At 44.9% G+C, this 23068-nt stretch overlaps 2 protein-coding genes across 2 annotated transcripts; one reads left to right on the forward strand and one right to left on the reverse strand.

The window, feature by feature from the left end:
• The first annotated feature begins 940 nt into the window (after positions 1 to 940).
• Positions 941 to 4579, forward strand: Klhdc7b (kelch domain containing 7B). Its single transcript, XM_076855450.2, has one exon. It carries the CDS (start codon positions 941 to 943, stop codon positions 4577 to 4579), a length of 3639 nt encoding a protein of 1212 aa, XP_076711565.2.
• A 1094-nt stretch (positions 4580 to 5673) lies between these two features.
• Syce3 (synaptonemal complex central element protein 3) lies at positions 5674 to 22611 on the reverse strand. Its single transcript, XM_076853412.1, has 2 exons — positions 22503 to 22611; positions 5674 to 5831 (listed from the first exon to the last, which is right to left on the reverse strand). The coding sequence occupies exons 1-2, from the start codon at positions 22609 to 22611 to the stop codon at positions 5674 to 5676; spliced, it is 267 nt and encodes an 88-aa protein (XP_076709527.1).
• Between the last annotated feature and the right edge of the window lie 457 nt (positions 22612 to 23068).

The following is a 23068-nucleotide window of genomic DNA, read 5'->3' on the forward strand; positions in this document are numbered from 1 at the left end:
GCTGGCAGAGGCCCAGGGCCAGAAGGGCTTCTGAGAGATCTGGGTGGTGGCCGAGCGAGCAGGGCAGGCAGGCTCCTGGCTCTCTTGGGACCTGGAACCACATCTGAGCAGTCTGGAGGAGTAAAGCGAGGCTCAGGAGGTCCTAGATCTGGGTGGGTGGGAATAAGCCTGGCTGCAGAGAGAGAAACGTCATTTTTGGATTTTCATGTTTTTTTTCTTGACTTTAAAACTCTACCCCATCTCTCTCTGGTGACCTCAGGGCAAGGAAAGTCCAGGGCTGCTGAAGAAGGTAGTGTGGGAGCCTCCGTCCTAACACCCAGATACAAACCTATACTCACCCTGATATGACAGTCTTACTGTGGGACCCGTGTCCCAGGGTCCCCTCCCTGTGTGAGACTAGGAAGTCTGTCCCCCCAGCTCCTCCCTGTTGTCACAGTGGAATCGGCCTCTCCAGTTTCTGGTAACTTCATCAGGGCTGCGTCATGTTACTAAGGCTAGAGATAACATCTCCCCATGGGTTACCTTCCCTGCCAGGCCCCTGCAGCTGGACCCAGGCTCAGAGGAGGGACCAGGGTGTGGGATGAACTGGGGCTGTGAGGATCTGTCAGGCAGAAGCAGGTTGGCTGGGCTGCTAGCATAGTGTCTGAGAACACTGCCATTTGATCCTGGGATGCCAAGAAAAGGAGAAGGGGGCAGGAGCTGGTAGGCAGCCTGGCAAGGCTGTTGAAGGTCTCCTGATATCTCCAACTGAACCTACCGACAAACCTCCAGGCAGGAAGAGACTCCCAAGGTACTAGAGAAGAGGTCCACCTTAACAGGGCAGCCCTGGGCGGGGCTCTCAGGATGCCACTGGCCCAGAGGGCAGCCCAGGACCGTGAGCAGGGCAGGCACAGCAGCCAAGCAGCACTGGATTCTTCATACCCTGACTGCACCCAGTACCATGATCCAGGGTGCCCAGGCTGGTGGGCCCCTCTGGGGCTGGGATGGGGACAGTGATGATGACTGGGAGGGTGCTGCGCTTGGTCTGCTGGCTCTGGCTGTGGTGGCTGCCACAGCACTGGCTTTGCATTGGTTTGGCTCAGGACAGGATCAGGAAGTGGCAGGACCGAAGTCCACAGTCGGGGGGACCCAGTCTACTCAAGAAGGCAGGTTGGTTCTGCATCCAGAGTCCAAGGTCAGTGGTGGCAGCAAGGGAGACAGAGACGGGCAGAAGAAGCCTCACCCTCCAAGACCCAGTCAGGGGAGCCTTGCCATGTCTGCGGCCCAGGACCAGGAACCCCTCCTCGGCAGAGTTTTGGCTGCCACAGCTGGACCTCCACTCAGTACTCTTGGAAATGCCACCAGTGGAGGGACCTTGGGAGAGCGGTGTGGTAACACCACCCCAGGAGCCCAGCGAGGTGAAGGAAGGGAGCCCCCCAGGCCAGACACTGCTATCCTGGGTAGGAGCAAAGCGGGGGCGACACCTGCTCCCCTCCTGATCCACTTCACCCTTCGGAGTTCTGGTGGCGAAGCTGAACTGCAGGCGAGGGCAGGTGGTGCCGGTGCTCACGGGCCAGCTCGCCCAGCCCCTACCCACAGAGAGCAACAGGACACCAACCGCTGGTACCTGCCTGGCTCTCTGGGGACAGTCCGCCGCAGCCGGCGACGTCAGGCCGACGCTGTCTGGGGAGACCGAACCTGCCATCCCCCAAAGCCCGACCCCCTCCGCCTGGGCGCTGCGGTGAGTGTGTGGGATGCTATAGACGCTGCGTCCGCCGCTGCAATGGATGCCCGCTCCCGCAGCCCGGGCGCAGGCTCCCGGCTGTCCGCCTCAGCCCAGGGTCCTGCCCAGCAGGCCCTGCCCCGGGCCCAGCCCGCGCTAACGGTTCCTGGGACAAACCGCTCGGAGCGCGGGGGCGAGAAGCGCAGCCCCCAGGCAGCCCCAGCCCAGCCCCTGGGCTCCCAGGGCGAGGCTGGCCAGGTCACCGAGACCAGCGCCCTCGCCCCCCGGGAGGCTGCGGGCGTCCCGGCCCCGACGGAGGGCCGGCCCTGGGTCAGGAAAGCGGGCATCCCCACCAGCGATTTCAGCCGCGCCCTGGACTCGGCGGGCGAGTGGCCGCCTGAGGAGGGGCAGGTGGAGTCCGGCGGCGCGCGTGCGGCCGGGGCTGCGGGCCCAGCAGACGGCGGCCCCGGGCTGGGCAGAACCGGAGCAGGGAGGGAGCCTCAGCCTCGTCAGGGCAGGGAGCAGGCGGCTGGTGGCCTGGTAGCGGACCTGGCGCCCCAGCAGACCCTGCACCGAGGAAGGCCAACGGTAGAGGGCCACAGAGGCGTCCCCTCCACTGCGCGTCCAGCCACGCCCCCGCCTCGGGGCGGGGACCCGGGTCGCCCTTCCCCGAAGGCAAATAGGTCTGGCGTGGGCCTCCTCTCTGCAGCCCCCAGCCCCTCTCCGACAAACTCTCCGCCCCACGGAGTCAGCCAGGACCCTTCTGAGGGTGACAGTGTCAGCGCGGCGCCGGCCTCCTCCTCAGACCAAGCTCCCACTTCGGCTCCAGCAGCCCTCCCAGCCCCTTCTCCATCCAGAGCCCCATTCCCAGTGACAGACCCCTCACCAGCCGCATCCGCAGCCTCAGCGGCAGCTTCAACCCCATGCCCATCCCCATCACCAACCTTACTCCCAGCCCCTGCCTTAGCTAGTGCGTCAAGCCCTGCGGCTGGAGAGTCCAAAGTGGGTCTCTCCAGGGGCTACCACGAAGGGCAGATTACAAGTAGCTGGGGAAACCTTATTGCCATGGTTCTCAGAAGCCACCCCTTTCCCAGGCAAGAGAAGCCCAAAGGATGCGCCCTCAGGGCAGTCCCAGTGAGCCCTGCAGGTCCCAGTTCTTTCACCCATTCTGAACACAGACCAGGGGCTTCCCAATCTGAAGGGGAAATCCCCAACCTCCAGCATAGGCACCCATCTTCTTTGGGGATTGTCACACAGGCGGGAGGACTGGCTAAGACTCCATGTCAGGCGCAGCCAGTGGGCTTTGAAACCAATGGGAAGCCCACCCCTGGCCCAAAAGAAAACAGAACCAAGGAGAAAAGTCTAGACTCACTGCCCTCAGCTGAAGTTCCTGGGGGACACACACAGCCCTCTGTGCAGATGCAGTCTGGCTCTGCACCACCCCCTGCTAGGAGGTGGGATTCTCAGCATATCCCCAGACCACGGAAGCACAGCCTGTGTGAAATAGCCCTGAGCTCTGAGCATCTGGTCAGCCAGGTGGCCCCGGAGCAACAGCAGGGCCAAGTGCTCAGGGAGGAGGCCAGCTCTGCAGGCAGCAGGGGAGTCCTCACAGAGAAGCAGAAAGAGGCCCAAAAACTCATGGTTTTTCTGCAGAGGCCTGGGAGTTGGGGGATGGTCAAGGGATCCCAGAAGCCCCACCTGTGGGCCTTGGAGGCTGCCACAGCTGTTCAACGTCCCCAGCGGCTAGACCTCGGCAGCTGCCTGGAGGTGCTGGCCTTTGCCCAGCAGCATGGGGAGCCTGGCCTAGCCCAGGAGACCTATGCCTTGATGAGCAGCAACCTGCTGCACGTGCTGGGCGACCCGCACCTCTACCGGCAGCTGAGTGGGGCTGATCGGGAGCGCATCCTTAGCCTGCGGACGGGCCAGGGCCAGGCAATGCTGGGGGTCCTTGTACTGCCCAGACTCTACCAGGTGTGCCGTTCCGGGCTCCAGAAGAGCTCTCGTGGTGAGGAATCTCCTGAAGCTCAGACTGCACCTCTGCCTCATCGAACATTCCTCCATGTGTTCAACCCTCAAGAGAACATTTGGCGGCCCCTGACCCAGGTGCCGGAGGAAGCCCCCCTCCGGGGCTGTGGTCTCTGCACCATGCACAACTACCTGTTCCTTGCAGGCGGCATCCGTGGCTCTGGTGCCAAGGCTGTCTGCTCCAAAGAGGTCTTTTGCTACAACCCTCTGACCAACATCTGGAGCCAGGTTCGGCCCATGCAGCAAGCCAGAGCCCAGCTCAAGCTGGTGGCCCTGGACGGGCTGCTGTATGCTATTGGAGGCGAGTGCCTGTACAGCATGGAGCGCTACGACCCACGCACAGATGCCTGGACCTTACGTGCTCCCCTCCCTGCAGGCACCTTCCCTGTGGCTCATGAGGCTGTGGCCTGCCGTGGGGACATCTATGTCACAGGAGGTCACCTCTTCTACCGCCTGCTTAGATACAGTCCTGTGAAGGACTCATGGGATGAGTGCCCCTACAGTGCCAGCCACCGGCGCTCCAGTGACATGGTGGCACTAGGGGGCTTCCTGTACCGCTTCGACCTGCTGCGGGGTGTGGGCGCTGCAGTGATGCGCTACAACACGGTGACGGGTTCCTGGAGCCGTGCTGCCTCCCTACCACTGCCTGAGGCCATCCCACTCCGTTGTACTGTGTTGGGCAACACCATTTACTGTCTCAACCACCAGGTCACAGCCACCTTTGCAGTCTCTGAGGGGACTGCGCAGTTTCAGGCCAAGGAGCTGCAGCCCTTTCCCCTGGGGAATAAGGGGATCCTCTGTCCATTCATCCTGACTCTGCCCACTGCGGCCCGGCTGCAGACCTCACTCTGAGTGCCAGTGGAGAACTGTATGTACTCCAGGGACACCTTTCATCCGGGGTAGTCTGAGGGGGTGTGGGGCGTGGAGATGGGGTTGGGGTCAGAACCTTCTGCTCCAGTTTCTGGGACACTTTTCCTTCTATGTTTGTCTCCTGCTGTAAAGGTTGTCACTTATTCTGGAGAGAGAGCCCTTCCATCTCCCTTCTTGCCCTCCCCACACCATGCTGGTACCTGCCCCAGGTCCTTACCTGCTTTGGATGCCTCAGCTTGCTCCCAGGCTCCCATCTTCCTGGGAAACTCCTGGGCCCAGAGCTAAGGAAGGAGAGGGATGAAAGCTTATTTGTGCCCCTGTGTTCTGTCAGGTGGAAGTGGAGGCAAAGAGGTCCCCAGGAGATGCCCTTGCCTCCGGAACTTCTGCCTTTGAGGAGCCTTTTGACTCTTTCCTCCTGAGTCTGACTGGGTGTGGAGCCCTGCTCACGGCCCTGCCTAGACCTGAAAGGACTACTTGGCCCCTCTGCAACTTGCAGGTCTCTCTGCCCTGCCAGGCTCCCAAACCCTTCCCCCAGATTTCCCTCTAAATGAACCCCTTTTTAGTTATGTGGACTCAAAACAATACATTTAACCTCCCATTTTTACCTTTTCTGTAAAAGAGGCATAATGGACACCTGTCTCTCAGGAGAGCCGTGAGAATGTGATCATCAGTGGGCTACCTGGCACAGTACCTGGGGTACACAGCATGAGAAGGGAATGTTTTCTCTCCCTACCCACTTCAAAATCCACATTAGGCAGGTAAATAAATTCGATTGAGTGCTGCTGCCTATCCCAGCACTGACTTGGCTTGCCCCTGTCTGGCTCTTTTTTCTTATGCTTAACACAACTTCACCAAACACACGTCCCACTCATTGAAAGCATCTGCATCCTACCCTTGTCTTGCTTAGTTCACAAAATATGGCAGACAGCTGAGTGGATCACAGCACAGGACAGAAAGGGTCCTCAGGTTGTGCTTAAAAATAAGTTTATTGAAAAACAAGTGCTGTACACACAGCTATGTATCTGGGTCACTGGCCCGTCTCTGTGGCTCCAGTGCATGGTGGATGGCAGCGGGGCCTACTGCTTGCGCTTGGTCTCACTGAGCAGCTCCTGCCAGTTCTTCTCCATCTCCTCCTTGCAGTTGAGGAAGGCGTCTTCTAGCCGGCGCATGGACTCCGCCAGAGTGGGGTTGGTACGCATTACCACCATGTCATAGGCCATCCAGGTCGCCTGCACTGCAACAACCAGACAGGCCCAGTCAGGCCACAGGTGGCGCTGCAGCGCTGGGGCACCTCACCTGTGCTGCCAGGGAGCGGGACCCTGCTGGGACCCCCCATGCTCCAAGGAGAGAAAGTTGTTAGCTGTAAGCCACCACAGGGCTCATAGACCCCTATGAAAACTCCCTGCAAACAGCAATAATGATGCTCCCTAATTTCCAGTTTTAACTTCTGGATCCATCAGCCCATGACAGTAAAAGCTGGAGGCCAGTCTGATGTGAACCGGGAGAAAATGGAGCAAACCCCAAGTCCTTGCTGACACACAGTTCACAGCTGGTGGCTTCGGGGTGACCTCCACAGGAGTCCACCTGGTTCACATGCTCAGGTAGGCCAACCATTCCCAGTCCTACAAGTCCTCACTCTCCTGTTTCTCCATGCTCAGTGGCCTGGATACCTGTCCACCTGCAGCTGTACAACTCTGTGTTTTCATTAAGGCTCAGGCCAGGGCTTCTCCTGGGGAGGTTTTGCTGCCTCCCCTATGAGACGCTTCGAATGTTCACGCTGATCTTTTCCTCCGAGAGCAGCTTGAGGGCAGGGTGCCCTGGGTCTCCAGGAGAACGTATGCTTCTTGTGCAGACTCTGTGGAAGTCTGCAGGACCCCCTCTTTTCACCATGCGCCATCACTGTGGCTCTACATTCTAGAACTTCACAGAACAAAGGTCACCCTTTCTGTGTGACAGCGCAGCACAGTAGATCTCTCTCCTTAACACTCCTCTTTGTCAAGCTAAAAAATACTGGTACTCTGGGAAGCAATGTCTTCAAGGAAATTAACCAAAGATGATACAAGAAGCATGATTAGTAATAAAAGCACAAGTGTATCTCACACAAGCAAGGCCAGCCACATGGCAGACTTGAAGTTCAGAGTAACACCCGTTTGGTTAGGGAAAGTTGTTAGAAAAGGTGTGTGTAGGGCTGAGGTTGTGGATCAGAGGTAGAGCGCTTGCCTAGCATGCGTGAGGAGGGTTTGATCCTCAGCACCATATAAAGTAAAATAAAGACATTGTGCTTACCCACAACTAAATATTTAAAGATAAATATTAAAAAGAAAAGAAAGCGTGAAGTTCATGACTCTAGCTAGTATAGGGATTCTTGGACTTAAAGGAGCCTGAGTGGCCCTTGGGTCACTTCTTACCATGTAGGCGACTCCCCCCCCCCCCCACCCCATAGCTGGTTGGGAATGTACCTAGGAGCATCTCACTTGTGCTGCCAGGGAGCCGGACCCTGCTGGGACACCCCATGCTCCAAGGAGAGAAAACTGTTAGCTGTAAGCCACCACAGGGCTGGTGGCTGAATGCTGACATGGTGACACATGGACCAGGTTTGTGGAACAGAACTTGCTTCTCAACTCTTCACTGGCTGGCCCTGTGGCCTTGAATAAGGAGTTGGACTTGGTGAACTCAGTTTCTACTTCGCAAAGCAGAGCCTACTTCCTGATCTCATGGCTTGCTGTGAAGATTAAGGGGGTAATAGACATGAGCTGCCTAGCACATGTGTCATATAGACCTATAGACCGAGTGTCTGTGTCCCCTCCACATTCACATGTTGAAATCTAACCCTAAGATGAAGATACTAGGAGGCAGGGCCTTCAGGAGATGAGTGCCGATGGGTATGGAGTCCATGTGAATGGGACTGGTATCCTTATAAAACAGACACGAGAGCTTGCTCTTGGCCATGTAAAGACACAGTGAAAAGGTGACTGCAAAGTAGGAAAAGGCTTCTCATCAGCACTAGATTGACTTCCTAGCCTCCAGGACTCTGAGAAATAAATGTTTGTTGTGTCTTTTAAACCACTCTATGTCGATTTGTTATAGGGTCACAAAACAATGAAAACAAAAATTGTGCTGGGCACTGTGGCACATGCCTGTGATTTCAGAAGTTCAGGCGGCTGAGGCAGAAGGATCTCAAGGTCAAGGCCAGCCCCAGCAACTCAGCAAGGCCCTAAGCAACTTAATGAGACCCCATCTCAAAATAAAAAACAAAAGGACTGGGGATGTAGTTCAGTGAAAACAGCCTCTGGGTTCAACCCCTAGTACAAAGCAAAGCAAAACAAAAACAAAAACAAACATAGACAAGCAAATAAAAAAACAGCCAATCAGCCAAACAAAGATGACTAAGGCAATAGGCCAGGTATGGTGGCGCACATCTGTAGTCGCAGGAACTCAGGAGGCTGAGGCAGGAAGACTGCAAGTTTGAGGTCAGCTTGGGCAGCTTAGCAAGACCCTATCTCAAAATAAAAATAGAAAGGGCTCGGATGTAGGTCAGTGGTATGCCTGGGTTCAATTCTCAGTATCACAGAAAAAAAAAAAAAAAAAAAAAAAAAAAAAAACGACAAATGGGTCCCAAGAAGTGGGTTGTTGCTATAGCAAGTGCATGAAAGGGTGGAAGTAGCTCTGGAATTGGGCAGTTAGTAGAGGCTGCAAGAGCTTTTAAGTGCAGGCTAGAAATTGATACAGTATTACTGTGTATGGAGCTTTTATTTGCTTATATTTTAATTTTTTTTTTTAGTTGTACATGGACATGATACCTTTATTTTATTTGTTTTATTTATTTATTTATTTTTCTATGTGGTGCCTGGGATCGAACCCAGTGCTTTATGCATGCCAGGCAAGTGCTCTACCACTGAGCCACAACCCCAGCTCCACTTTTATTTATTTATTTGTTTTTTTAAAAATTTTGTAGTTGTAGATGGACAGAATGCCTTTATTTTATTTGTTTATTTATATGTGGTGCTGAGGATCCAACTCAGTGCCTCAAGCACGCTAGGCAAGCACTCTGCCACTGAGCTACAGCCCCAACCCTGTGTATGGAGCTTTAAAAGTAATTTGGTAAGTGCTCAGAATAAAAGAAGAATTTAGAGAATACATAAATGATCAAGAATAGACTGTGGAAATACAAAAGGCCAAACCATTCTAATGAGGTACCAGATGGAAATAAGGAATAAGTTATCAGAAACCAGAGATGCTTGTCATGATGTGGCAAAGAACTTGGCTGAACTGTGTTTGTTTTCTAGTGTTTTGCAGAAGATAGAACTTGTAAGCAACAAGATTGGATATTTATACAAGGAGAGTTGCTTCAAGAAAGAAGAAACTTTTACAAAATAAATAATTGAGGTACTCAGGGTAAAGAAGATAGATAAGAAATTAAAATTGGTGTAGGCGGGTAACGGCCCACAGACATGATCTTCCATAGGAGCTAGAATTTTGACTCTGAGTTTCCTAAGCCAAAGTAGAGAAAGAAACATGCTCAAATGACTCAGTATTCACAAAAGAGAAACAATCCATCCTTTAAAACACTACTACCCTAAAGGACAATTTTCCAGTGGGTCTTTACGAAAAGAAAGATACTGGCTGTGTTGCCCAGGCTGGCCTCAAACTCCTGGGCTCATCCCAGCCGCCTGGCTCAGTCTCCCGAGTATTGGGATTACAGGTGTGCACCTCCCTCCCAGCTTAGCATCCTCATTTAAATACAAGGTGTTCCTTCCTTACTATGTTAGGATCACTGGTAAAAGAAAGCTGGTACCAGGGTGGCAAAGCACAGCTCAGAGAGGCAGTTCAGCAAGTCACCAAAACACCACATAAGGTACACAGCCCTCTCTAGGGCCCATGGAAAGTTTTGGAATACACACAGCAGGAAGACTCACAATCATCAGAAAATTCTCCAGAAATACATATTTCTTGAGTTTTTCATTCATTCATTTGGTGTTTACAGAACACTTTTGTGATGGCACTTGCAAAGGCAGCCCTGGTGGCATGCAAGGTATGAGGTTCACACTGCTCTCCTGCACGGGAGAGACCTCCATCAACTGGGGTGATTGCGGGTGGTTAAAGGTACTGCTGGGAAACAAGCCATGTGCTGCAACAGGGAGGAGGTGGGAGTCCATTTGATATACCAGGTATATCAAATAAAAGTGCAATGTGCTGGTTCTAGGCCCTCTTTTGTGTTTTGTTGCTTAGTTTGTCTATTTCTATCCCAATATGACCACATTTTAAATACATAGCTTTATAGCTTACTTATATAGCTTTTAACCTATTATGTAGCTACATATACAACATGATATACTTACATAAGTTTAAATAGATTCATAATAAATCTTGTTAATTATAGGGTAAGTCCTCTGTCCCTATCTGTCTTCCTCAGAAATATCTTACTATATTCTTGACTCTTAGGGCTCTCATAAATGTTTTAGAATCAACCTGTCACATTTCATGAAAATCCAGATAGGATTTTTTTAAAAAAATATTTTTTAGCTATAAATGGACATCTTTTTAAATTTTGTTTATATGGTGCTGAGAATTGAACCCAGGGCCTCACACATGCTAGGCAAGCGCTCTACCACTGAGCCACAACCCCAGCCCCACAGAGAGGATTTTGATTAAACTACTTTGTACTCTTAGATGGAATTTGGAAATAATGGACACATTTATTACATTAAGCCTTTATATTCACAGAGTTAACTATGGCTCCATTTATTTTTATTTTTTATTTAAAAAAATTCCTAGCCCCCCCCCCACACAAAATATGTCCTCATGCTTTGCCTCTGATATGTAAAAATGTAATTTATTTTTGTATATCGATTTTATATCCAACCACATTACTAAACTATTATTTCCAACCATTTGTATTTTAGAGGTAGCAGCCAGCTTCCAAGTGGGCTCCCAGTGAGCATTACCTTTTGGTAGGCACAGCTTTGTATAGTTTTCTCTTATACCAGAGTTGATCCATGGAACAATATGGTACAGGTGACATCATGCCATCTGAGATTTTCTCTGAGCAAAGGTATGACCAGTCCTATGGAGTGGCCACATAGGAAGCCTCCCGACAACAGCTACCTAAGCTTGGAAGCAGATTTTCCAGCACCCAGGCCAGGGTTCAGAAACTGAAGCCATGGCTGGTATCTTGACTGTGATCTCAAATGAAACAGCCAGAAATCACCCAGCTATGCCACACCCAGACTTCTGACATTCAGAAACTATGTCATCATAAATGGTTTTAATTTTCATTTTCTAAGTTTGGGTTAATTTGCACTAAATAACAAATAACTGATTTTGGTATTGGGAATTTGGTGTTTCCATAACAAGAACCTACAATTGGGAGTGGCTTTGGAAATGGGATAAGTGGAAACAAGAAGAGCTGTAAGGATTTTGGGGAGAGTGCTAGTAAAAGTTTAAAGTGCCTTGAATGCACTGTTCATAGAATTTTGGACTTTAATGAGACTAACAATAAGGGCTTTAAGAGAAGTGAGAAAAGTTATTGGAAGCTGAAGGAGAGGAGATCCTTGTTATGTAGAGGCAGAAAATTCAGCAATACTGTCACAAGAAATAATTTGAAAGGTCAAAAATGTACCTAATGAATTATTTAGTAGGATTTGCCCATTTTTAATATTGATTTTTTAATTGTAGGTGGACACACATATCTTTATTTCAATTTGATATGGTGCTGAGGATCGAACCCAGTGCCTCACACATGCTAGGCAAGCGCTCTACCACTGAGCCACAACCCCAGCCCCAAGGATTTATCTATTTTTTGGGTTTTTTTTGGTGCTGAGAATTGAATCGAAGGCCTCCCACAGAAGCCAAGAACACACCCCACCACTGAGTAACACCCTAGCCCCAACTGACATGTTTAAGATTTTACTCATTTTTCCATATTTTTGTGAATTTCAAATCGTCCTTTGGGATCACATTCCTTTTACTTGGTATGACTTTTAGAGGATCTTTAGAGCAAGTCTGTTTGTGATAAATAGTTTCAGTTTTGTTCATCTGCAGATGTCTTTGTCTTCTCTTCTGAAAGAGAGTTTTTCAGGGGGCTGGGGTTATAGCTCAGCGGTAGAGGGCTTACCTTGCACTTGTGAGGTACTGGGTTCAATCCTCAGCACCACATAAAAAATAAATAAATAAAATAAACAAAAAGATATTGTGTCCATCTTTAAAAAATATCTTTCTGAAAAAAGATAGTTTTTTGGGATGCATAATTCTGGGTTAATAGTGTTTTTATGATATTTAGTTTTTTTCCCACCAATTCCTAGTCTTCATGATTGTTGTTGGGAAATCATTCCAATTGTCCTTCCTTTGATGATCTCTTTCTCTTTCTTTGGCTTCCTACAAAATTTTTCTCTTTGTCTTTGATCTTCTGAAGTTTCACTCTCTAGGTATGGATTTAATTTTCTTTTGCTTGGGATATATTTTGTTTCTTGGATCTCTGATTCAATTTTTCATCAGTTCTGGAAAATTCAGACATTATATTATTAAATATTGTCATTATTCCATTTTAACTTTTTTTCTGAGATCCCCATTAGAACCATGCTAAACCTTCTTAATCTTTTTTCATTTTATTTATTTATTTTTGCAGGGTTAGGGATCTAGCCCAGGGCCTTGTGCATGATAAACATGTGTTCTACTATTGAACTATGCCCTGGCCCCTTCTTTTTTATTTTTTATGGTACTAGGGATTGAACCCAAAGGTGCTTAACTACTGAGCCACATCCCCAGCTATTTCTATTTTTTTTTTTTTGAGACAGAGACTTGCTAAATTGTTAAGGCTGGCTTTGAACTTATGATCCTTCTGCCTCAGCCTTCTGAGTCATTGGGATGATAGGCATGCACCACTGTACCCTTTTTTATTTTTGATGCATTCTTTTCCTGTTTACTAATTCTCTTTTCAAATCTTCAACTGTTATTTTTTTAAAAAATATATTTTTAGGTGCAGATGGACACAACACAATGCCTTTATTATTATTTTTTATGTGGTGCTGAGGATCGAACCCGAGTCCCACCTGTGCTAGGCGAGCGCTGTACCGCTGAGCCACAATCCCAGCCCCTTCAACTGTTATTTATGACATTTTATTTCACAATATTTGTTGTGAAATATTATTTATTTCATTATATTTTTAATTTAATTATATTATTATATTTTCATTATATTATTTATTTCATAATATTTTTCACTTTAGAATTGCCATTTGTTTTTACCAATTTTGGCTGTTCATTCTTAAATTTATTTTATGCTCATCTGTTATTTCATTCATTACTTCTTAAACCATTTTATGTATAGCTACATATGTTCTGTGTCTGACTTAATCTTCGGACATCTAAAAGTACTGATTCTAGTTTCTTTCACTCACAGTGGCTTACCATTGCATGTCTGTGGTTTTATCTTTGTATGTTAGGTCATTGCTGAGGTAGCCCCCATTCAGGAAATTAACACTCTCAGGGGTTTGGGTACTGAGCAAGAGTCATACATTCAGCTTCTCTACCTCTCTGATGTTTCAAGATTCAGTATCTGTTATAGGGTGGATTGTTTCCTCCCTAATCTCATCTGTTGAAATCCTAATTCCTGGTACTTCAGAATGTGACTGTATTTAGAGATTGTAATTTTAAGAGGTAGTTAAGTTAAAATGAGGTCTTTGGAATGGGCCCTAATTCAGCATGAGGGGCATCCTGATAAGGAGAGGAAGAACAGAGGGGTCATCATGTAAGGACACAAGAAGGAGATGGAACATCTACAAGCCAAGGAGAAACCAACCTTACCACACTGCTAGCCTCCAGTACTGTGAGAAAACACATTTCTATTGTTTAAACTGTCCAGACTGTAGTCGTTTGTAGGGCAGACCTAGCAAACACACAGAGGATCCCACTAAAGAGCAAGATCTCCTCCTGCTGCTCCGACTCCTACTGTTCTCTTGGCTTTGCTCTGGGACTTTGCCTTCAGCATTAGGATATTTGTTCCCAGCCTGTCACCATTGAAGCTCCAGTTCCTGCATGACTTGCTGAGCTACCTAGTTGAGCCAGGCTCATCTTACTAGGTTGATGGTACCATGTGCAATTTTGGCCTTGCATGAAGGATTTCAGCGAAAGCGAGTGAGTGGGGGCTGAAATCTAAATTATGGTCCTCTCTTCAATATGAGAAGATTGCTATCTGGCCAGAGGGGGTGCCTTTTTCTAATTCATTACAAAGGAGAATTTTTCCAATCATTTACCCAGAAAAAGCAGCACCTTTTTTCTATTTATATGGAGGTGCAGTATGATCCAGCAGAGGCCTTATTAACTATATTTAAGTTTATTTAGGGGTCTTACCTTTTGTGTGAGCAGTGATGCCTTAAAAATGTGTTCTATCTAGGTTTTGTTGGTGAGGGATGGAAGGATCCTGCAGGGCCCCCACCCCCAGCTCCCTGAGCAGCTGGGATTACAGGTGTGGCCAGCCCTAGGCTACAGCTCCTTCACTGTCACATTAGGAATGCAAGGCTATTTGCTCCTCAGCACAAGCCTTTTGTCCTCACTAAAACAGCACTCTCCAAATCACCAAATGACCTCAGTATTTCAAACAAAGGGCTGTATTGATCATCACCTCTTCCTGAAACTGTCTCCTGCCTTGGATGGCATGATGCTACTCTTCCAGTTCTCGGTGCCCATGACTGCCTTTCTCTTCCCTTACAGTAAAACACCTTTGTCTGCTTTTCCAATTGAGGGCATTTCTCAGGGTTGTGTCCTTGGGCCACCACTCTTCATTATGAACCTACTGCATGGTCAGTATCACATACACATTGTGAAAAGGAAAGTCGTCAGACCTTTTGAGGGTTATTAGACTCAACTTACACTAATCCTGGAGATCCAGAGCATTACTGTGGTCCACCAGTCAGAGTTGAGGCTGTGGAGGCCAGGTGGTCAATGGAGTGTCAGCTCTGGTTTGTCTCACAGTGGACCATAGACCTCTGAACCCACCCTGTGTTTATTTTCACAGTTTCAGTATGCAGAATTGAAACAGCATATTCAGTAACCGGGAGAATCCCTACATTGGCTCACTGACTCATGAGGGCTGTCATGATGCAAAAGGTGAAATGGAAGCCAAGCAGGACTGCCTCCAGCTATGAGAGCAGTAAACCAAAGCAACTGCATTTCTGCAAACTGCAGGCTTCCACCATCATTAAAACCCTGAGAGGTGCGGGGACATTCCTACCACATCCCTATTCCACTCGCCTATTTGGCCTGTGCAGAAAATGGATCTTAGAGAATGACAGCAGATTATCAAACTCAATCAGAAGGTGACTCCAGATATGGTTTGTTGCTGGAAAAAATGAACAAATGAACACATTCCTTGTACCTGGTATGCAGCTGTTGATCTGGCAAATGTTTTCTCTGTACATGTGAGCAAAGCCAATCAGAAGCAGTTTGCTTTTAGATGATCAGGCCAATAACTCATCTTCACTACCCTAATCAGGTCTATCAACTCCCCAGTGGCTAGGGTTTGGATCTGTGTGAAAGGCTCTGTCACCAGCCTATGGCACTACTCAGAGGTGGTGAAACCCTGAGAAGGTGATGCCCAATGGAAGGAAGTAGGTCACTGAAGTAAGAGGTGCCCTTGGAGGAGGGGATACTGGAACCTCAGCCCCTTCCTTTCTCTTTCTACTTGCATCTAGTTATAATGAAGTGAGCAGCTTTGTCCTACCACTAGCTCCTTACCATGATATTCTGCCCCCTACATGCCCCAAAACAATGAGGACAACAGTCCAGGAACTGTAACCTCAGAAACTATGAGCCAAAATAACCTTTCTTCCTTTAAAGTAGATTTTTTCAGGTATTTTGTCATGGTGGTGAGAAGCTGACTAACACACCAGCTGGTACATAACTTTGATGATATTTTGCTGATTGAACTGGTGAGCCAAAGAAGCCAGATACAAGAGCATGTACCATGCAGTTCCATCTAGATGAAACTCGGGGCATGCATGGTAGTTGTTAAATGGTGTTAGGGATGGAGGCTGGAGATGAGCTGGGCAAGGTAAAAAGAAACTTCTGGAGTTGGCAAAAATGTTCTGCACTTGGATGCTGGTGTTGTTCACCATGCCACATTTGGCAAAGTTCAGTGCACTCTACACTTAAAGTGTATTTATTATATTGTATGTAAATTATACCTTAATGAAGATGACTTCAGGAACAGTAAAAAGCAAGAACATTATATATCAATATTTATGAATGTGGTAAAGGATATGCCAGAGATAAATCTACATCCCCAAGTAATTTAAAAGAATAAAATAAATGAACACAGCATTCAACTCAAAGTTTTAATAAAACAGCAATAAAAAATTAGGAAAAGCAGAGGAATTCCCCCCTCCCAAGAAATCCAGATAAGTCAGAATATGGAAAAATAGAAGCACACTGAGACGCTTTCCTGGCCCATGTACCCTTTTCTGAGAATTACCATCACCCATAGATCCTAGGACGAATTTAACCTGAACATCAGTCTCATTTCCCATGTGGCCTAGCCCACCCTGGCCAGGGGTGATGTACACCATAGCATAATTTGCAGCATTGAAAAGTAATAGATTGTACACATCTTGGAAGGAGCTGACACATGTAGTTCTGGATGAAAAAAATAAGAAATAGCATGAGACATATAACAATACTATTTACATAAATTAAAAACATATGTACATAAAACAGCAATATACATTTTACAAGAACATACACACAGAAAGGCATACATTAAGCACATTAGAATTGTTTCCTGTGGGTGGAGAGAGGGAAAAGAATGAACTATACGGATTAAAGGGGACAAATAAAAAGTTAAGCTGGAGGGCCTGTATGATCATGATATACCATGAACTGAGGGCCATGAAAAAAAATCAGTCCTCTATATTTGAGATAGAAAGAAATGAAAAACTGACCATGCAACAGTGTAATTTGAGAATAGGGGGAGAGTCTTGAGGAAACCACACAAAATAAAATGGAAAATAACAAATAAATAAAACTGATTACAGAAATGATGATAAAAGATACAGCAAAATGGAGATGCACAACATGGACAACTGGAATTCTTAAAGAAGGAAACCAAAGAAACAGAACAACTAGTATCCAGAGAAACAATAAATGAAAATTTGTTCATGAGCATTCTTAAGTCCACTGTTCCAAGGGCTTGCCAGGTCCCAGGAAAAGTGTCACATGATAACACCAGTCTTATCTTGCTGGAATCACAGATCTTCAAAGATAAAGAAAAAATCTTAAAGGCAGAAGAAGCAAGTTGCTCAAGAGGAAATGAAGGCCTCCCACCACTGCACAGTGCCACCAAGTTCTCCTTCAAGCCACAGAAAGTGATCAATACTCCACCAAACTGCCATCCAGGTATAAGCACAGACAGATATTCTCAGGCATTTATGAAATCAAAGAATATAGTTACTAGGTTTAAATGCTCCATCTGTTTGAATACAAAAATGTATGTCACAATGACTGTAGGGGTTATGATTACAGAACTTAAATGTTATAAATCTTCTCTCTCTCTGTGTGTGTGTGTGTGTGTGTGTGTGTGTGTGTGTGTGTTTGTATATGTTTGTGTATGTGGTACTGGGGATGGAACCCAGGAGGGCCCTACCCCTGAGCCACATTCCCAGCCCTTTTTATTTTTCATTTTGAAACAGGGTCTCACTATGTTTTCTGAAGCTGGCTTTGAATTTGGGATCCTCTTGCCTCAACCTGAGTATCAAGGATTATAGGTGCACCACCTTGATCAGCTGATGTTATAAATCTTGATAACCATAAATAGTAGATTAGTCACAAAGAGTAGTATAGCTAACAGCTGGCTATGACTTGGTTTCCTCATCTATAAAACAGGGATGAAAGTCTTGTGTGACACTGTTGTGGAGACTCAATTATCTAATATGTAGTATTTAGTAGTAAGTTGTGTTTCTGATGACAGGTATTAGATACTGAATAAGGTGAAAGGATGTAACTAAAGAAATAACACTAGTTTAATGTTTCCCAAAAACCAACTTCCCTCCCTCCCTCCCTTTCTTTCTTTCTTTCTTTTTTCTTCTACACTTTGCTGTTTTATTATTTCCAAATCTCAGGCTTACGTACAGGAGGTAAGAGCACTGATAAAATTAAAAAACAGACCTAAAATGGCCTGGCTGGTGTGTCCAGCAGACCACATGGGGCAGTGGCCCTTGCCCTACCCCCTACCCTCCAGGACCTGGGGGTCTCTTGGCACTTTGTGTCTCCTAGTGACCAGCTGTCAGCAGCTCCAGCCTGGCACTGTGGGGCACATCTCTGGCCACCAGGCACCCTTGCAGCCTGCTACCCTTTCCTTATCAGGTGAATTTCATAGCTGCCCGGCAGAGCTCAGGGCACAGTCTACCACCCTGTCTCCAGAGGGCTAGAGTGGCCAGAGGTCCCACAAACTTTCTTAATTTTATTTCTCCCTTTGCTTCAGGGCCATCATGACTTTGTTTTGATTTAAAATTTTACTTTTAATTTTAAAATGGAACATGCAACATTTCCTTTAAAAGTTATTATTTGATTAGCAATTATAAACCTAATAACCATTTAGTTTGAAAAGCTAATGTTCACACCAGAAAATTTCTACTGTATATAGTATCATTTTGGTACATTAAAAAATGTTGCTAAAAGAGATGATTTGGAAGAAAATATCCAGATTGACATAATATTAACAAAGCAATTTCTAAAGAAAAAACTGAAAAGTTATACAAAAAAACTCTCCAGTGGTTGAGTCATTGAGGTCTTTGAAATATTAAAAAGCTAATTGCTTCCAAATACTATAATAGTAAACATATAATTTCAGAATGTGGAAAAATATGACTCTAGAGATTGTGCAGGCCCAAGTATCTTTGAACAGTTACTTAGATTCTGTAAGCCCTAGTTTCCTCATTTATAAAATAAGGATAATAATACTATCTATGCCCCAGATTTTTACTCTAATAAATAAATAAGATAATATGTGTAAGGCATATGGCGGAGTCCAACACCAACACATGGTCTACGATCAACATAAGTTGTTTTCATTATCACTGATAACACTGGAATAGCACTCACACCTAAGAATCCACAGCCTTCCTCCATGCTGGCATTAATGTAGCAAAAAAAAAAAAAAAAAAAAAAAGTAAAAAGACCTTACATATAAAAGGAATAAAGACCAGAAGTAAATGTATTGAAAAAAATCTTTTGCAGAAAAATTTTGCAAAACTTAATGCACATTAATACGTAATTTAGAGAGACATACTCTACCTAAATGAGAACACGTAATGTTAAAAAGATATCGCTCTTTACTGGACCCAATGGAACATACCTGTAATTCCAGAAGCTTGGGAAGCTAAGGCAGGAGGATGGCAAGTTTCAGGCCAGCCTCAGCAACTTAGTAAGGCCCTTAGCAACTTAACAAGAATAAAAGGACTGGGGGAGCTGGGGCTGTGACTTAGCGGTTGAGTGCTCACCTAGCATGTGCGGGGTGCTGGGTTCAATCCTCAGCACCACATAAAAATAAAGGTACTATGTTCAGCTACAACTAAAATAAAATATTTTTAAAAAGGGACTGGAATATAGCACATGGTAAAGCACCCCTGAGTTCAATTCCCAGTACCCTCCCTAAAAAAATCATTCTTCCCAAATTAATGTATAGGTTTAACACAATTCCAAATAAAGTATTAAATAAATGAATCTATATTGTTCCTCTGGAAGAATAAATGAGAGAAAAGTTAAAAATCATAAAATAAGAAAAAGAATGATGAGGGGAGCTTCAAGATTAATAATGAAAATAGTTTGATACTATACTTTTTTAAAAATTGTAGATAGATACAATATCTTTAATTATTTTTATGTGGTGCTGAGGATCAAACCCAGGGCCTTGCAAATGCTAGGTGAGTGATCTACCGCTGAGCCCCAGCCCCAGACCTGATACTATACTTTTTAAAACATAACGTTATGAATGGAATAGCTGTCTCTGCCCTGCTATGTATAAGACCCTCACGAGACATAAATCACTTGCAAATTGAAAGGAGAGGATGGGGTGGACTTGCGGGGGTAAATAGTTAACCCCACCTTGCTACCCTCTACTCTCATGGAGCAAAAATGCAGCTAAACTTGTGCCAGGAATGCTGTCCTAGCCATGTTCTGACTTAAGTTTGAGAGTAGAGAAAGAGTAATTTAAGCCTTGGAGTTAAGATTTTGCCTTTGATATTGCTTGAAATTTTTACATTTGTTAGGGATTGCCTCCTTGGTATGATCAAAGATTCAAAGAACAACAAGACAAAGGTCTTTGCGGGGGCATCAGAGGTCACGGGTTACATGCTGAGCCTCACTTCAGATCTAACCTAAAGGGTCAGGATGAGAGATGACCTAATCCTGGTCCAAAATTATCTTACTTCTGCCAATAAAAACTGTCCTAACTTATCCCAGGGACAATATGAAGAAATTATTCTGTTGCTTATACTTCAGTTACAAAAATATTTTGATGTTAGGATTTGAGTCCCTGGGTTCGAGAACATCTATTGCTTAAAAAATTACCAAAGGTATGTTTTTTTTTTTTTTTTTTTTTTTTTTTTTTGTGGTACTTGGAATTGAACCCAGGGTTGGTCTGTCACTGAGCTACATCCCCAGTCCTTTTATCTTTAAATTTTGAGACAGGGTCTCATTAAGTTGCCTAGGCTGACCTCAAATTTGCAATCTTCCTGTCTCAGTCTCCAGAGTAGCTGGCATACTGGTGTGAGCCACCACACCCAGCACAAAAGGTAAACTATACAATTCAAATATCATTTAATCTGCTACTGCTTATATATTGCTAACATACTTTCAGCAGCTGACACATTGCTACAGAAATTGTTAAAAAGACTACATTATCCCCAAATTTGATAACAGGTAGAACATTTATATATAAATAGAATTATAAAAGAGGAAAATAGGGGCCTGGGTTATGGCTCAGTGGTAGAACGCTTACCTAGCATGGGTGAGGCATGGATTCGATCCCTGGCACCACATAAAAATAAAAGGTATTGTGTCCATCTACAACTAAAAAATATTTTAACAAAATAGGAAAATATATGAAACTAAAACTAAGAAATAATTCAATAAAGGGAAATAATCGCCTTAACATGAGTCCAGGGAATGTAACTAGTCATCCTAATGTTTGTGTCTGCTCCCCACCCACATCTAAGGAAGGACCATCTCTATTCGACTTTGTATTCCTAGAATGGCACATGGTAGATACCCAGTGAGTGCTGTTAAATAAAGAGAACGTTTCATTAGATTGAAAGAGTTACATAGTTTATAGTGGAAAATGAATTACAGAACTTTTGAAATAGGTAGTTTAAAATATATTTAAAACTTTCCAGTATCTAGGCAGAAAAGTGGAAACATTTTTAAGTAGAAATTTTTTAGAGTTTGCTGTAATGAATACTTTTTTTTTTAAATAAATGAATAATATCTTGGGCTGGGGTCGAGGCAGAGGTAGAGCACTTGCCTAGCATGCGTGAGGCACTGGGTTCGATCCTCAGTACCTCATAAAAAAAAATAAAGGTATTATGTCAATCTACAACTAAAAACTAAATGTTTAAAAAAATGAATAATGTCTTTTAAAGTAGTTTGTTTTCATTGGGCATACTGGCACACACAGGTAATCCCAGCTACTTGGGAAGCTGAGGCAGGAAGATCACAGTTCATGCTCAGCCTAAGCAACTTAGCAAAACTGTCTCAAAAATAAAAATTTGAAAAAGGATTAGGGAGAGTCTAGGGCTGGGGCTCAGTGGCAGAGCACTTGCCTAGCACATGTGAGACACTGAGTTCAATTCTCAGCAGCAAATATAAACAGATAAATAAAAATAAAGGTCCATTGATAATTAAAAAAATATTTTTTAAAAAAAGGGCTGGGGGATGGGGTTGTGGCTCAGAGGTACAGTGCTCACCTACCATGGCACTGGGTTCAATCCTCAGCACCACATAAAAAATAAAATAATATAAAAATATTGTGTTCACCTATAACTAAAAATAAATATTTAAAAAAGGGCTGGGGATATGACTTAGTGGAAGAGCTCTTGCCTAGCATGTGTGAGGTACTGGATTCAATACCTGGTACTACAAACAAAAAACTTTTTTTTTAATTTGAGTTAAAGTATGCATGCTTTTTGTTTTGCTTTGTTTTTGTGGTGGTGAGAATCAAAATCGGGGTTTTGTACATGCTTAGGCAAGTGCTCTACCACTGAGCTACATGTCCGACCCTAAGGTATTCATGATTTCTAAAGTTTGTTTTACATTATTATTTTTTCTAGCAAAGCTTAGGCTCAATAACTATAAGAATTACATATATTCTGAGTTAATAAAGAACAAATAAAATTATAATGGTGTTACTACCACTGCTGAGTAGAAACAGATTAAGTAAGACAACAAACTAACATTTCTTCCCCCAAATTTAGAAATTTGCTCAGTCCTATTGCTCTTTCAGTCCACTGAATGTATCTCCCATTCTTATCACTTTTATGCTGAACACTTTCTATTTAAATGATTTACAGAAAGAAAGCCCTGGTCTGCTCACAGATATCATAGTCACCTGTTTATCTTTTGATGTGAGTTGTCATTACATGTGAGTTGTATCTGGTAATGTACCAACTACAAGTCACTATTTCTGTCCTCAAGAAGATAATAATAGTCCAATTGCAGAAATACAATGCAAAACCCACAGAAAGTAATTCAAGGTCATCCAATATTAGGGTCACATTTTGTGGTACAGCTACTGATATGAAAATTGGAAGGTGGTCAAGGAAAGCCTTGTTAGGAGAAGGAACACTGGATATGAGCTCAGAAGTTTGGGGAATATTCAAGCTATTGAAAAGAAGGCACGCTGTTTGGGAAAGCATCCTACCTGAGATTTTTTCCATCTCTTCCAATAGCTTTTCCAAGTCCTTATTCAGGTCTGACAGCATTCGCAGCATATTGTCGTAATTTCTTTCCCCAGGGTCAGAATCAGCCATCTAGGTGGTGCACAGCAAGAAGCTGCCATGAGATGGACTGGCATTTCACTTCTACTCCACATTCCACAGCCAGGGATTCTTTAAAGAACTCTTCCCTGGCTCTTAGATTAGGACAGTACCACTTACTCCACAGGCATTAGCAGCAGTTGCCAGAGAGACTGGATCCTAACTTGAGCAGGCAACTCATTCACATTTTCAACTCTAGTTTTGTACTTTGTAAAAGGGAACTGCTAATAGTATCTGTACCTTATGGATAAGATTTTTGTAAGGATTAAATGTTATAAATTATGTACTCTTCTGCAAGTACCTACAATAATAAACACTTAATAAATCATATTTATTGTTATTTAAAATATTGAATGCTAACAAAATTACTCCAGATTTTCTTCTGATCTTTACTAATCACATCAATTCATTCCATTAATAATTGATGCTTATCTATTTAATTACAAGACTC

This window comes from Callospermophilus lateralis, chromosome 4, assembly GCF_048772815.1.
Source record: "Callospermophilus lateralis isolate mCalLat2 chromosome 4, mCalLat2.hap1, whole genome shotgun sequence".
Taxonomy (NCBI): Eukaryota; Metazoa; Chordata; class Mammalia; order Rodentia; family Sciuridae; genus Callospermophilus; species Callospermophilus lateralis.

Bases quoted from the DNA above. Each gene is read 5' to 3' on its own strand.
- Klhdc7b (XM_076855450.2), top strand. From the start codon at position 941: ATGATCCAGGGTGCCCAGGCTGGTGGGCCCCTCTGGGGCTGGGATGGG.
- Syce3 (XM_076853412.1), bottom strand. From the start codon at position 22,611: ATGGCTGATTCTGACCCTGGGGAAAGAAATTACGACAATATGCTGCGA. The intron at 5,832-22,502 runs GTAGGATGCTTT...TGGTTGTTGCAG, and splicing joins AGAGATGGAAAAAATCTCAG to TGCAGGCGACCTGGATGGCC.